General features: G+C 43.6%; 1 protein-coding gene across 4 annotated transcripts in view; it reads right to left on the bottom strand.

The window, feature by feature from the left end:
- Positions 1 to 12,295, bottom strand: part of Gabra5 (gamma-aminobutyric acid type A receptor subunit alpha5) — a 92,155-nt gene extending 79,860 nt beyond the window's left edge. The window contains exons 1-3 of one of the 4 annotated variants that reach the window (XM_055607511.1): positions 12,014 to 12,179; positions 10,778 to 10,837; positions 10,259 to 10,418 (exon numbers count right to left, since the gene is read on the bottom strand). In XM_055607511.1, the coding sequence (XP_055463486.1) occupies positions 10,259 to 10,344 (86 nt within the window). In that variant the 5' untranslated portion in view covers positions 10,345 to 10,418; positions 10,778 to 10,837; positions 12,014 to 12,179. Of the gene's footprint in view, positions 1 to 10,258; positions 10,419 to 10,777; positions 10,838 to 11,445; positions 11,485 to 12,013; positions 12,180 to 12,283 lie in introns of those variants that run through there. The other 3 variants (XM_055607512.1, XM_055607515.1, XM_055607514.1) reach the window with 3 other exon arrangements.
- Between the last annotated feature and the right edge of the window lie 3,592 nt (positions 12,296 to 15,887).

A 15,887-nucleotide genomic window follows, 5' to 3' on the forward strand; every position in this document is an offset into this window, starting at 1 on the left:
AGATTAGCTAGAAACCTAGGGCAATCAAAACTCTCAGGAATCTATGAGGGCGACCCTGTCAAAGACCCCTAGCAATGGGAGATATGGAGCCTAAACCAGCCATCTTCTGTAACCAAGCAAGACTTCCAAGGGCTTGGGATAACAACCTCACCAAAACAAGGATTATTAAGATAACAGAGATGATCTTCAATATGGAAACCAAAACCTGTGGATGCTTCAGGTCTCTTTTATAACTGTTGTGGATTTGCAGAAGATGTCCACACATCCTCCCTTATACTTAAATCATGTCTAGATCTGGCTGTACTGGTAGTTACTAAAGCATGTTATTTAGGGACCAACACAAGTAGAAAACTCTACACATGCTTGGTTATAGAAGTTATTTTTCCAATATTTTTAATAAAAAATGACAAATGTGTAGTTGAATTCACAGATGCAGAATCTGCAGATATGTTGGGCCAATTAACCAGCCTAACTGATTTAAAAATCACCATCTTTTGCATTTTCTTGCCTATTTTTTACAGATAGCACAGGGATTTGATTCAGTGACTGGTGATTCTGGTTTGAAGAATAAATGACACAAATGAGTTCCGCTTTCCAGCCTGGTGAAAACTGTCTGCAGGATAGGAGGGGACACTGGTGGATACTGCAGAGTAACGAACGTTCCTGAATTTTCTGTCATTGCAGTCCAACTTCTAATTCTGATGAATTTGATTTAGAAACCAGCATCTCATGAAATATGATCCACTAAAGGGCTGGCTTTCCAGGCAGTCTCTAAGAGAAATAAATTGCGGTTGCCTTCAGCAAGAGTGAAGTCTTTAAGTACAGGAATCTCTCTCACTCAGTGTTACCTCCTTCCTGGCTTTTTCAAGGCATTAGCTTCTCAATTTCTGGCCCCTGGAGACTTAGGTTTTACTGATCTCAGAGAGAAAAATGAAACAAAACAAACAAAAAAACAAAAAACAAAACAAACCCCTAGTATTTGTAGAGCCTGACCTGGTGACCTTCCTCTGTGGTCCTGGTGGGAAGTGAGTGTTCTAGGGCTAGGGTGGAGGAGAAATGGCTGCCATAGGTTCAGTGTCACTGGCTCCTGCACCCTTTGAGTTTACAAATAGTTTCTCGTGGAATCCCAGTGATGGACTTCAGTGACCACTGTCTGGTCCTGTGCCAGGTACTGAGGTGAGAACTAAGGACAGGTAGAAGGCAGAGTTAGCACTGACATTGATATATGAAAATCTTTGTGGCTGGAGAATTTCAGTAGCTGACAAAAAGGGTAGGAACCTAATGTCACTTCACAAAGCATGGCATGAGAAGAACAGAAAAGAGAGAGAGAAAACAAGGCAGAGAGAGCTCTGTCTAGGTCTGTGATGAAAGAAAACACAAGATTTTCTGAGATTGGAGATTGGCTCAAGCCAATTAAAGGGGTACTGGAGAGAATTGTGAACAGTTGCGCTGAAAGGGCAAGTAGTATTTATAGAAGGATTGGGAGACCTCTGGTGACAGCCAGCACTAGGTCTGTATGGCTCCTCAGTCACAGAGCACTGTGAGGAGCCAGGCTCTGGTGACAGCACTGCGAGGAGCCAAGCTTTGGGTCTAAATATCTATACCTCACAACTTAAAAATTCAAAAATTTACCTTGCACCTGGGAAGATAATCACACACAAATCTAGAAAAGACTTTGGATGCCATGCTGTACTTTTAAAATCTTCTTGAAGATAATAACCTGAAGTCGTTTTGAACTGCTTATAAATTACAGACTTGGGAAAGGCAAGCTGGGAGAAGAGGGAAGACAGCAATGGAGTTAAGAGATAGGACACAAGAGTGTCATTAGTTGGATAGTTGGATGTATTTCTTTTGGCCTTTCTTAAAAAACAAAAACAAAACAACAAAAACAAAAACAACAACAAAAAATGGTCTCACTACAGGGCACAAGCTGGGCCTCGAACTCCTAGTCTAAAGCAGTTATGTTTGGTTTGTTGTTTTTGTTTTTGCCTCCTCCTCCTAATTAGCTGCAGATATTTACACCATGCCCCCTTTGTTAGAATTTCTGAACGAGGTTGAAGAGAAATGAGGAGTGTGGAATCAGGCATGGGAAATCCAGAGGAGGCTACCTTCAGAGTAATCACACCCACACAGCATGAACTTTGCTGCAAATTTTGGTCATTCCCTCCCACATCTCCAGGCTCTACATGCACAAATTTCATCAACCACTGACTGAAAATGTTCAGAAGAAAATAGCATCTGTAATACACATGCACAGGGATTTGTTCTTGTCATTTTCCCCAAAGCGAAATAGTAAAATCACCATTTATACTGTGTATGCAATCTAAAAACAGTTTAGCACGCTGGAGGATGTACACAGGTTACATGCAAATACCAAGCATTTCACATACGGGACTTTAATATACAGAGGGGCTTCTGTCACCAGCTCCTCAGAAATAACAAGGGACAATGGACCCTGGAAAGGAAGTTGTCTAGGAATTGTTTTCTCAGTGAGATCTAGAAGAATTTTTCTTTCTTTCTTTTGTGAAGAATTTTAAAGGATTTTACACCAGTATGACTTTACTATTTATACATCCAGATTGTAATATCTAATAAAAATAGCAACGTATTAAGTAACCATGGTAGGTTTCACTACTATGATATTTTAAAAAGGACAATATCTCGTCAGCTTTGGGAAGGTCATTTGAGCATTGTCATAGTGCAGAGGGTGTTTTGGGAGACAGAGCATGATGGGTTTCTTTGTGATGTTATCTGTGCCTGAATGATGACCACATGTGATTTTACATAAAACGGCTCAGTGGTAATAACTTCAGGCAGTTTTGATGTGAACATTTTTGTGTGCGTCAATGTACCTATCTTCTGAAACAGCATTCCTTCCCCAGGTTTTTAGCACTTCTAAGAAATGCATCTTCACTTGATGCTTGCTAAGATCCTTATATAACTTATATAACTGTAAATAAAGAGCAACATTCACTGATGTTTTCCTCAATTGTCCATGCCATGCTTTAGTTACCTCATAAATAAAAACATGACAGGTAGTAGCTGGACAATAGATTTTTCTTTCCACATGAAAGCCTGTCTCAAGGTGGGAATGTGAACATGAAATACATTTCATGTGGCCGTGAAGTACTATGCCAGGAACTTCAGGTCATCCTCACACCCTCACAGCTTCACTGTGTTGCCCTTCAGTTGTCAAAACCAAAGCTGTCTTCCTCGGTAGCTTTCCTGTACATTCTCCATGTCCTTGGTACTGCTGCCTGGCTCAGAATCCCAAAGCTTATCACTGGGACTCCACAGGCCACAAATTACCCTGCCCCTTTGTTCCTTTTCTCAGAAAATTCACTAGGTAAGCTGTATACATTAGACAACCCCCCTCTCCCCCAACACACACCTGCCTTTCCTTCTCTTACAGCTGCTCCTGTCTAGATCCTGCTGCCTATATGCCAGGGACCTATCCTTTCTAAAGGCCACAATAAGACCCTGAATTGCCAGATCCAAGCATCAAGACCAACTGTTTATCATAATGAGCTCAGTAGCTCATTATTCAGCCTCAATAACTGCATCTCTCTTCCTATAGAGCTTTATCCTTGGCCTCTGAAAACTCTTCTCTTTAGGTTCTGGCTGTTAAGTGTATATTTTCTTACTGGTTGGTTTCTTAAAACAGGATCATGTTGTATGGCTTGAAACTGAGGTCTTCTTGCTTTCATCCCTAATTGCAGCTGTGTCCGGCTATACTCTTCTTTCCATCCCTCTTCTCTGTGCCTCTCAGTCTTGCTCTCACTCTTAGCCCCTCTTAAACTTACAACACCATAATATCGATGCTCTCTTTCCATCTGTCCTCACGCCCAGTAGCTTTTAAATCAAGATGCATCCTTTTCTGGCTTCCATCTTCCTGCATCCAAAGGCTTACCCACATATTTGAATATGGAAGTGGCTTTTTTTTTTTAAGGACTTGGCCCTTAGTCTTTCCTTCATGCCCATGTCACCCCATCAACACATCCCACTGGTCGCTGGTCTAGTCACTTCCTGATACAAACACCTCTTAATTGACTGTATATCACTTCCATCTATCCCTTTCTTACCCCAAACTCTACTCAATTCTCTTTACTCTGCTCTCATAGGGGATACAACACTGAGGTCGTGTCATTGCTACATCTAAATAGGAACATGCTAACTCAAAGCTATTAAATGAGGCCACCTGACACAGCAGTCTACAGTCTCAGATACCCATCTGGCTATAATAGAAGGATCACATGACATTAGGCAATCTCATTTCCAAAGCAATAAAATGGGATGATGCTGTAGCTCAGTTGGTAAAATGCTTGTCTAGCATACACAAAGCCCTAGGTTTGAGCCTACTACTACATAAATTGGGCATGGTGGCACACACAATAATCTTACAAGTCAAAGGTGTCGATAAGAGTTCAAGTTTGTCCTTGGTTTCATAGAGAGTTCATGGCAACCTGGGATACATGAGACACTTTCTCAGAAACCAACAATAAATCAAAAATATTAACAAACAAACAAATAAAAAATTCCACTCCATTCCATGGCCCTCAGCAACCTTGAAGGTAAAGTCAGCAGATTGTCTGAGAGCCAATGCAGATATATCCCTTACACTGTTATTATAGCTCCCATGGATCTCTACTGCTGATGCCAACCTAGCTGCCAACTGTTTCCAATTTCCCCAGTGAGCCCCTGGTGTGATACCCTGAACTTATCACCATCCACTAGCACTAGTTTGGTATTCTCCACCATACATGCCATTACCAAACCGCACTCCCTCAGGTTCTTGCAATAGCATCTTCACTATCTCTCATCTGAACTACTTTTTCAGTAATCACCATCATTTCACCATTGCTGCTGTGTTGCCTGTCTTTTTCACATCTGAACATGCTTCTCTAGTGATGAAGAATCCACTATTATCCCCAGGTGTGACATTCAGACACTGAGCTGCAGGCTAGTTAAGAAAATTCCCCAGAGAATGAGCCAAAACAGAGATAAGAGTTGAATCCACTATCAAAAAGACTCTTCATACTTACCACTAATGAACTTGGGACAGGACCAAACTGATTGTGGACTGAAGGGACAATACTTTTTATAACCTGAAAACCATGTGCTGTGTTGCTGTGACTTTTAGGTTCTGCCTGTTTTTGAGGCAGCTCTGACATACAGATGAGATGGAGCTTTTCTATTCCTCACATGTGATGCTTCTCTATGCATTAGGTTCCAGAAACCACACAGTGGGTTTGGCCTGGGCTGCTCAGGAGTGGCCCAATTCATCTACTAGAATAGAATGTTCTTTTCTTTCTAACACACAGATTCCCTCCACTGATGTCTTCTTTTCTGTGGTGGCAAAAGCATTAGGACACAGTGGAGGGGCCTTTGTAATAGGAATGCTAGCCCTAGCAGGCATCAGGGAGACAAGGGGTGATTCTACCACTTTCAGCAGAAAAAAATTGGACACAATTCCATGAGTTCTAAAGCTGAAGCTCTTTCTTTGCACCAAGTGAGGACCTGGTGAAAATTAAACAGCATGTTTTAACAGCAGCATTCTGAAAATTCACGCAATATACCCATATTCGTATATTCTTGCTTGCTTGTTGGTAATTCTTGCTGCTATGAGAGTGAGATAAGAATTTTTTTTTTTTGCTTTCAATTCCAATACTTCCCTTTAAATTCCATACCAATTAAAACATGTGTTTTGTGCCACTTATTCTTCATAAAAATCCAAATACCCACAATGCTCCCCCCCCCATTAAACCAGCAATGACTCATGAGCTTAGGGCCAACCTAATTAGCAGAGCTGTGCTCCCTGCCATCCCTCTCATCACTGCTCACTGAGCACTGGTGCATCAAGCATGTTTAAAGTCAGCTTTATAAAGTATAAAGTCTGGAAATATGCTCTTTTTGTTCTGTCTTTTAAAACAATGTTAGTATGGCTCCATAACCCTACCAAGGCAGGGAACATTCTGTTCTGTGCTGGACACCCTCCCTCATCTCTGCCTGTCTCTTTCTGCAGCTACCATGCAGAGCCGTCAGTTCAGTTCTGTCTCTGATAAACTGCTTTGGCTGCATTGCTGTAGTGCTTTTACAATCATGATACTGAGTGTGTGTCCTGAGCTTCAGGAACCTGCAGCGCTGGAGAAGGGTGAATCTGTTTTCTGAGGGTATACAAGACAGTTTCCAGCTTCAGAAGACATGCTGAGTGCAGGCATGATTCAGATATGTTCACTGCTCCAGTTAGGAGAGGCACTGTAGTATCACAGGATGACGAAGAATAAAAAGGTCCTTCTTTGTGGCAGGCTAGCACACAGGTACACAGAGAAAGAAAGATCTTTTTCATGTTTGTAAGAGCCTGCTTTAAACTGCCAATTAAAAATATTGTTTTCCAACATGTGTTTGAATTGAGGCTCCAATGTAATAAAATTAAAATAAATTTTCCCTTTCAATAAACAGATCTCTATGTCAATACCAGTAAGTGAATGGAATCTGACATTACCTCATTGAGCTTATAATCCCCAAGTGTGCGTAGCAATTGTCACTGGCCTTTCAAGTCTGACTAAGTATGGCTTTTAAAGGGTGATATATTCATTCCAGTTTAAACTTAACATTATATAATTTGGTAGCACTTTGATCCCATGCTGTTTAAGGACTTTTTTTCTACACTGTGCAATTTAGATTGCTGGTTTCATTAAAGTAACTATAATGACTTAACTAACTCCATGTGTCTGAATGGACCATGACAGAGGCTGACTGTAAGGCCTTGGTTTATTTGTATGCTTTGACTAATGCCCTGTCATGAGTCAAAGCATACAATGGACAGTAAAACTACAAAGCTATTGAAAATGAGCTCCTGGTAACTAAATTTAGAAAAAGATGTGCAGAAAGACAAATACTTCTCATGATATTTTCAAAGCAAGTTCACATCAACTATCTTATGTAATCACCAAACTCTTCACAAATACTTCTTCAGTTGCTGAATGCTCAGATTTTTACAAATGTGCGATGTCAACATATACCTGTGCAGGACCTTATGTGTTCCTCCCTTCTCATTCTCCCCTGTCTGATTTTGCATAGAACTCCTTGCCCGTGGCAGCTCTCAAGTCTCCTGGGCATATCTAGGAGCTTCGGCAGTTCTCTGATATGAGTCGTGATCAAACAGGGACATTTGTAACGTCCCTTTTCAACTTCCTTGAGCCTCAATCACAAAAATTCCCTTTTGGTGGTGGGAGGAGGGGACAGAGAATTTATTCAACTTGTTCCCTTCTGCAATTCAGAGTACCAAAAACTCTTTCTAAAGCCCAAAGCAGATGATACATTTCAGGGTCATATTCCCCAGCTTCTAGATTGGTTTGACATAGTGCAAAATTGTGGTCAGAGAAAAGAGCAGAGGGTGGAACTGAGCACCATGACACAGAGCAGTGCAGAGTGAGGAATCCAGGCAGGTTTTGACTGTGCAGAGTTCCCTAGTTAAATGCTCATCCATCCATCCACCATGCCAGCTGCAGGATGGGGCTAATAACACTGAGCTTATAAGGAGACTCTTAGAATTGACTTTAAACAGTATAATATTGGTGCTCTGCATTGTAGTATTACTATTAAGATTTAAAGTCAAGAAAATGTTATGAACCTGACTGGGTTTGAACACAACTATTCCTACATATAATTTATTTGTAGATAAGCAGAACCTCGTCTATGAAGAAATAGGTGGGGGCTTGTTGTATCTTTATGATGTGCTCTGTGTACACTGTGCTGCTCAGCTCCCACCTTATCTGAAGAAGCTGAGCAGATACTCACAGCACCTGGTGTATAATTCCACTCACAGGAGCATCTTCTAATAGAAACAAGTTCAAGTTCTTGAGAAATTTGCAAACCAAGTGTGTGCTATACAAGAGAATTTAGAACAGGAAAAATAAAAAAAAAATTTGTAAATGTCCCAAAGTAGGGAAATAGCTAATAGTGGTCCATCTGTGACTATCCAGTTTTAAATCACACAGGCAAAAGAATTTGTAATAGTGGAAACTTAGGTCCAAAACCAAACAAAAAGCCAAATAAGCAATATGACCCCAGATACATACACAGAGGAGCAAGCAGCGGTAGGGACCAAAAACGGGAAGGGTGTTGATAATTTAAAATATCCTTCTTTTCTATATTTGCCTGTTTCTCACATATTTTCTGCAGCTCATAGGTATTATTGTATAATAGACTCTAAAAAAATTAAAGTATTCCTATGTAAAAACTAATGTCTTCTCCAACAGTTGATGCTTCTGAAGATTGAGGGCTATCCTCAGACCTAATCAGCACTTCCCCCAAGAAGCTGACAAGCCTGGCTCTATTTTAAAGAAGACCTCATAAAGTCACACAAATAAGAAACTAACTAAACTCATGCACATGATTTTCTACTTCAGACTTGTACCAGAGAGGGTGATAGCTTCCTGCCTTATTCGATTCATAATCAGAATTATTGTGCCAAATCCAATAAACTGTACATTCCCAAGAGCATAGCACAGCATGGAAATCACTTCTAAAATATCACTCAGTACACATAGTATATTAGAAAACAAGCCAACTATTTTAATGTATTAATTTGGAATGGTGAATATTCATGAGATTTCATTCAGAAAAGCAATGTAGATACTACATTTTATAGGATGTAATAAAGAACTTGCAAAGAAAAATCCCTCATATAGTAAGTGAAGATTCAAAAGGCCGGGGAGGGAGAACATATCCCTTTAGTATGAACAAGGGTAGCACCCAATGAACAAGGACTAGCACATCTTTTATGGCATGTCTTGTTACCAATGAAAAGTACAATCTGCTTGACAGAGTGTGTGTTACTCAGTTTTAGAACCTAGTTACCAAGCATTTGATCTGTAAAAATGGACTGTGGAGTGTATTCTCTCTCTCTCTCTCTCTCTCTCTCTCTCTCTCTCTCTCTCTGTGTGTGTGTGTGTGTGTGTGTGTGTGTGTGTGTGTCTGTATCTGTGTCTGTGTATGTGTGTCTGTGTGAATTATAAATGGACAGGGGTTCACAGGGCTGGGCAACAGCCCACAAAGATACCTTTTTTTTTTTTTTTTCCCTGGCAAGTAAGGATGTCCTTGCTGGTCCTGCCTGTTCTCTGGACATCCTCTGCCTTTCTGACCCTTCCAATTTGAGGAAAGGAAGAGACAGAGAGAACAAGAAGAGAGAGTGAGAGAAAAGAGACAGAGAAAACTAGAAATGTAGAGATGACAGAGAGAGATATAAGAAAGAGTGTAAGTCGAGAGAGGAGAGGAGAGAGAGAAAGAGAGAGAGAAAAGAGAGACAAGAGAAGATAGGGAAGACAGACTGACTTTCTCAGATTCTGGGAATACATCTTAACTGCCCCTGGGCACAAGCTGGAGTCCTCACCAGAATTTTATGCAGGAGAGCGAACTAGTGAACACCTACCAAACAGGCTGTACACTAGCCATCCTAATGGAAACAGGTGACTGTGTGCTGCAGTCCTTTTAACTATCCCAAGTGTTCCCTTGGGAACAAGTACGGGTAAACAGGAAGCCAAGCAGCACGCTCTGTCCAGTGGGAGTACTTCAAGTTCTTATTTTTTTGATTAGCCAGGACAATGTGGGGCAGTGAGGGACATGGGAGAAAAGAGGAACACTGATTCTCCTAACAGCATGCATCTTGGATACAAGGTATTACTAGTGTGGTGAGGAAAGGCTGGTATTATACAGGGACAGTAAACGCCAAAAGAAAGAGGTCAATGGAAACGACATTTCCAGAGCCTCAGGATGAGCCGGGTATAGTTTATGATGTCTGTGCTTGGCTCAGGCAAAGACACTTTTGGATCCCTTTCTATGCCACATGCACAGCACCAGTCTAGCTTGAAACGTAAAATCAGTGGCATAATGGATGCAAGGATAAAATCAGGGTGTTGCACATTTGTCTAACAGCAGCAGATGTCCCTACCATGAACTTCCTAATCTCTTCCAACCTGGGTTGGAGGAGACAGCTTCCCTGAAGCCATCTCCTGCTTCTGCTTGTAAAAAACCTCATTTCTTTTGTCTAACTTACTTAAAAAAACAAACAAACAAACAAACAACCTACACTAGGAATAGCTTTGTACAGGAAGAAAGCACAGGTCAGGACATATTCACCACAAACTGAAGGGTGCACGGCTGCAGATTTGACGAGCAAGGGCTGTCCTGCTGTACAGGATTCACAATGGCACAGAGCTCCCAAGACCAAAAAGTGAAAGCACTGGCTACAACTTACCCAAAGCGACTGGATAAGGTCATGGAAATACAGAAGACAAGGAGGGTTTTGGTCATGATAAATCTAGAGAACATTCCATTGTCCATTCCCAGTCCGAATAATTGTTGAAGCAGATGAGTTTGGAAGAAAAACTGTTTTTTCCTCCAAGTTGATTTTGAAGCTGAAAGTACACAGAGTGGAGAAGCACATGAACACGGATATTTCCATCACCACAGTGAATCCAACCATGCTGCTGCCACAGAGACGCTGACAAAGACTGGAGCCTGGTCCTTGTTACCGGCCGACTGTGCCAGCAGTTTGTATCACCTTCTCTGTGCAGCAAGACGGCATAAAAAGGTGACAGTATAGCTTTATTGCACTTTTACAGAGCACACAGTAGCTCTAATAGACTCTTTGCATCCCTCAAATATTGTTATATTTTTTAGCACGGTATAAATGACCCAATTCTTAACATAGGGCTCAAAGTTATCTGACAATTGCATTTGGTATCTATCAAATCCACAAGTGAGATAAATTTACCTTTCTGAAATATTTGCCACACGTTCAAAGCCAGCAAGCTGCTTCTTGTTCTGCAAGGTGCTGAAAGTGTGTGGGAAGAGGGGGAAAGGCACATGTCAGAAACCCATCTTCTATAGGATCTCAGTGGTAGACCTGCCTTTCAGGGTCGGACTTTCCTCGCTGGCTTCCTGCCCCCGGGACTACATGTCTCAACAATCACAACACTTGAAAAATATCTCTCTTCTTAGGTGGGCGCTGGTTAGTGCAGTGGAAATCCAAGCAAGCACTGCGCTGGGCCAGCAGCAACCTTAGAGAAGGCACATACATCTCAATATGCGTATAACACAAATAGATGCTCAACGGACACGAACAAAACAGAGTTCCAAAAGAAACATTTCTAAGGAGACCCCCAAAAGTCCAGAACTGGGAAGAACACAACAGGTACTTCTATCTCAGAGAAGAAGGCCTTCTGAGATTCCCCTCAAGAATAGAAGGTTGACATGCGGTGGTCGCCTGGGCGCATCCAGAAGCTCAGCGCCGGTAGCCTGGCGAGTCTAGGCGGCGAGCACGCGGCGCCGCATGCGGGGAAACCCGGGCGGTGCCTTCTGCCTCCCTTCAGCCCCAGGCTTCCCAATTCCCACCGCGAGGCTGCTCTCTTGGGGGCCCCCCAGATCGTGGTACAAGCTCACCAGGGCTGACGCACAGCGCAGGTGGGCTAGGGGGTGCCACTGCGGAGCCGCAGCGTCCACCACCCCGCACCTGCCGCTCCGCAGCGCCGCCGGACACCTCCGGTGGCCCGGCCTCGGGCTCGCTCCCAGCCCTCCAGACCTCCTTAGCCCCTCAACCCGGCCGGTAGAGAGCTCGCCAGGCAGCGCCTTCCTCCTCGGCTGCGCGCGGTGCAGTGGCGGCGTAGCCAGAGCCCGGCCTCGAGCAGCCCGCGCGACAGGCGCGCGACACCAAGTGGGGGCCCGCGCCCACCGCGCGCCCCTGTTCCCGGGCGGGAGCAGCCTTCCAGGCGGGCGAGGTCCGCGACGGCGGCAGGCAGAGGCTACCTGCTGTCGACGCTGGACTCCAAGGCGATGCGCCCGGAGCCCCGTCCAGCCGCGCCACCAGGTCCCTTGACCTAGGTGCCGGAGCCGGTAGGCTCCGCAGTCTCCGGGCAAAGTTTGCGCTGCGGGCTCGGGAGCACCCAGCTGCTCTGAGCTCCTCCCGGCCAGAGGCTGGGCGCCGGCACCCTGGGCAACCTGAGCTCCTTACCCTGCGCGCGAGCCCGGGCACACGAGCCGTCGGCGAGGGCGCATCCTGCTTCTGTGCCGCTCGCTCTCCCTGCGGCCGACAAGGCAGGCCGGTGCGGCGTCACCGCCCCATGCTGCCAGCGCGAACTTGCCCTGAGCTCCGCGCCGAGGATGCCCGGAGCCCCGCGCTCCCGCAGCCGCCCTGCGGCTCTGCTCTGCGCCGCGCCTCTGGCCGCGCGCTGCCCCGCTGCAGATTCCCCAGCGCCCCCGGCGGACTCGTGCTCGCTCTCACCTCTCCGGAGCGCCACATGTCGTCTTTGGGTTTGAGGAACGTCCCTCTGCCTAGACGCCCGGTAGAGGCCGCCAGACTCTCACCAAATGTCCGGCCCCCCATCAGCCCGGGGGGCGGGGGGGAGGGCGTGGGGGTCGTTGTCTGTCCTGATTTCGGGAAGACCATGTTTCTGCTGAAGTTTGTCGTGGGCATTTTGGAAGCATATTAGGTTCTTCCTGGAATGAGCACTAGTCACCTTTGGTTAGAGGAGGAAAGGTTCTATGGACTAGCAGCAGCGTCGGTAACCTAGCCGGATGCTTAAGTCAGGTCTCACGGCCAGAATCTCCTGTTCTTCCTCAGTCTTCAGGAGCACCGTTGCGTTTACCCAGCCATTCTTTTCAGAAAGAAGTCGGTGCAAAAGAAGCCTTGTCGTTTAAAACACGGATAGTAATTAATTCATTGCTGGATCTTATAATGAACTCTTTCACAACAGCAGGGCATGTTTAGGGGTTTGCTGAAGACAAGCTATGGATCCTTAGTGCTGAGACAGGGTATGGGGTCGCAGATCTAAAAGTAGGTCACAGGCGGTGCAAGGCTCCGGTGACCCTCTGAAGCCTGGACGGAAAATATTAGCTTCTCAGCAGGCACATGCGGTTGATTAACATGATTGGTGTCGGTCCAACGGCAATAGCACACTTTTTGCGAGGCAAGGGCGTCCCGGACTAATTACCACTGCGCAGAAAGAGGCCCTTCAAATGCTACAAAAACTGGATGCCGAGGCGGCGCATTCCTTGACCGCAGTGTGCTGTTTCCGCTGGAGAAGCGCTTGCTTAGCGTGCAGAAAGCCCTGGGTTCCATCGCGCCACCTCCACGCACACACGGAGTAATCCCCACGTGGTTGACATATGTCTGTAATCCCAGAACCCCGGAAGCCAAGCAGAAGATCAAAGCTTTTCTCCACTAAGCTGAGGGTTCTTGGCCAGCCTGGGATATACGCCGCCCAGTCTTTAAACAAACAAACAAATACTTAAAAAAAAAAAAAAAAAAAACAGAAAGGACAAAAAGTGAAAACGTAGGGTTTGCTTCCATGCCCCAACGTTTGTGGGCCCGAGTTGCTTGGTGACTTCTGGTAGTGACAGAAAAGGCAAACTTCTCCCGCTCTGTTGGAGCTTTCTAAAACAGCTCTGGGCATAATCATTCCAGCCCGCCAAGCTCCTACTCATTCTCCAGCTGTGTTATGTATGGGGTTTTTCAAATCTGAGCTACCTGATGGTACTTTTACACATTAAGGAAATTCTGGTTTTCCCAAAATAAGAAACTTTAAAACTCTTTCAGAAACAGGATATAAACATGGACACCTGTACATCTAAAACCTTGGTTGTGCAGTTAAGCATAGTCTCAAATTACTGAGTCAAGGGGCTCCTCGTGAAGCGGCTTTTCTAAGATGGAGAAATTAAACACAGTCATTTCTGTATTTACCGAATTCTGGGAAGATGTGTCACTAGGATAAAGTCCCTTGAGAATTCTGTTATTAGGATTCTCAATGCCGCCTGAAGGTTTGGGTTCCAGAGTCTTGCTGACCAGCCAGTGAGGCTGAGGCAAAAGGTGGAGACTGGGCTGGGTTATTGGGTCAATCGGAAGTATATCCTTGAAAGAGAATAGGGGAACCAACCTCTCTTCTTACTCGTTACCCGTGATGGGCACCTTCCTGAACCCTGCACTCCAGCCACAGGCTAAGTAGCCACAACACAGAGAACTAAGTAGCCACAATAGTAACGAGATCTCCAGGACACTTTTTCCAAAACACCTTTCCTTCTTGCAAGTTGTTTACTTGGGACTATTTTTTTTCTCCGTGATGCAATAATAACATAATTAAAATCACTGAATTAAAAAGAGTCAATTTAAACTTATAACTAGCTTAATATGCTTTTCACTTATTGCGTGTTAATTCTAGATTTACAAATACCACGGTGTTATTCTCTTCACTAAGCAGCATAATGTAAATAGGAAGACTCAAAGAATTAATGAGTAGAAAGCTGAACACAGTGTTGCTGGGACTATTTTTGCAAAAAAAAAAAAGTATGCATAAGGGATCACTTCTGTATTCATCATAGTTATGATGTTAATTCATCATGAACTAAATATCAACTGTATCTGCACCTTTTCTTTTAACAGACTGTTTTTGATATTTCCACAGTTAGGACCATCAGTTTCATAACAATACATTTAAACATAGCAAATTAAAATCATGATAAATAAGATGTATTCATTAAAACTATTTAAAGTGAACATGGGCTCACATTTATAACCCCAGCACTGAAAGGCTATAGCAGAATTGTGAATTTGAAGTCAGCCTGGGTTACGTCAATCACCAACCAAATGCTTGCATGTTATCATCTTACCTAAGTTCCTTCTCCCTTCCTATGATGAAGTAGTGTTACACTCTCCCCCGCAGTGTCTACATGACTTTCAACACAGCTTATGATATTCAGCATAGAGGGAGCTGAAGGAACTATGAGATGACCTAGAACCTGAACCTTACAGAACCCTGCAATTCTAGAAGTCTATGTACTGTCCTTTCAATAAGTTTGGGGTAGCTCTGAATGCAGTGTTCATCCTGTTTAATAATGGTCTATTGGCCACATTCCTCTTTGCTCATTAGCATCTCTCCTTTTATTGAATGAAATTAAACAGCGTAGCTTTAAGTCTTGAAAACAGTAGAGGGCACCCCAGTTCTGCATAACCCCCACGTTGGCTTATTCTGTATTTTGTTTTCATTGTAAAAGCCTAAAATAGTTGCTTTCAGAGTAGCTGTGTAATGGATGATGGACATTTTACCAAAAGAAGCATCAACTCTGTATCCCAATAAACATAGAATACCCACTGCATATACAACAGAGGCAGAGTAGCAGCTGTGTTCATGTAGATGGGCACAGTATAGTCACCTAAAAACATGATAGGCGGCATCATATTAGAAAGCCTGCATGGCATTTTTCTTTCAATTCCTGGCTCATTTGACTTTGCATCTCTGCCAGCTTCATCCATGTTACAAACAGCAGAACTTCCTTCATTGTTAACGCTAGAGAATAATCTCTATAATATATTCACTTCTTTCTGCTTTCAATGATCAGAAGACATTTATGCTTACCTTCTATATCTTGACTGTCCTGGTAGATGTTAAGATGAACATGGGTGCACAGATATCTTTTCAAAATGGGAATTGTATTTCATATATATATATATATATATATATATATATATAATGATAGTAGGAGTAGAAATGTAGTTAAGTGGAAGAGAACTTGATCAGCATCCGTGGGCAATAGATGCAGTATTAGTATGTCACCATACATATGTGCAGATGGCTGTGTGCATGTGCTCAGGTATATGTGTGTAGGTATCGCTATACAAATATGTAATGCATTACATTGTGTTATACATTTAAAATTTGCTAAACAGGTGGATTTTTAAGAGTCCCCACTATACACAAGGAAAGAGGATGGGACTGCAGGAGACATTCCAAATTATAAAGTAGATCACCTTAAAGGCATAGCATTTCAATTATCAGTGATACCTCAAAGAAAAAGCCACGAAGTCAAATTGGTCAAGTCAAGAGTTGACTGCA

This window comes from Psammomys obesus, unplaced genomic scaffold (genome assembly GCF_907164565.1).
Source record: "Psammomys obesus unplaced genomic scaffold, mPsaObe1.curated_primary_1811, whole genome shotgun sequence".
Taxonomy (NCBI): Eukaryota; Metazoa; Chordata; class Mammalia; order Rodentia; family Muridae; genus Psammomys; species Psammomys obesus.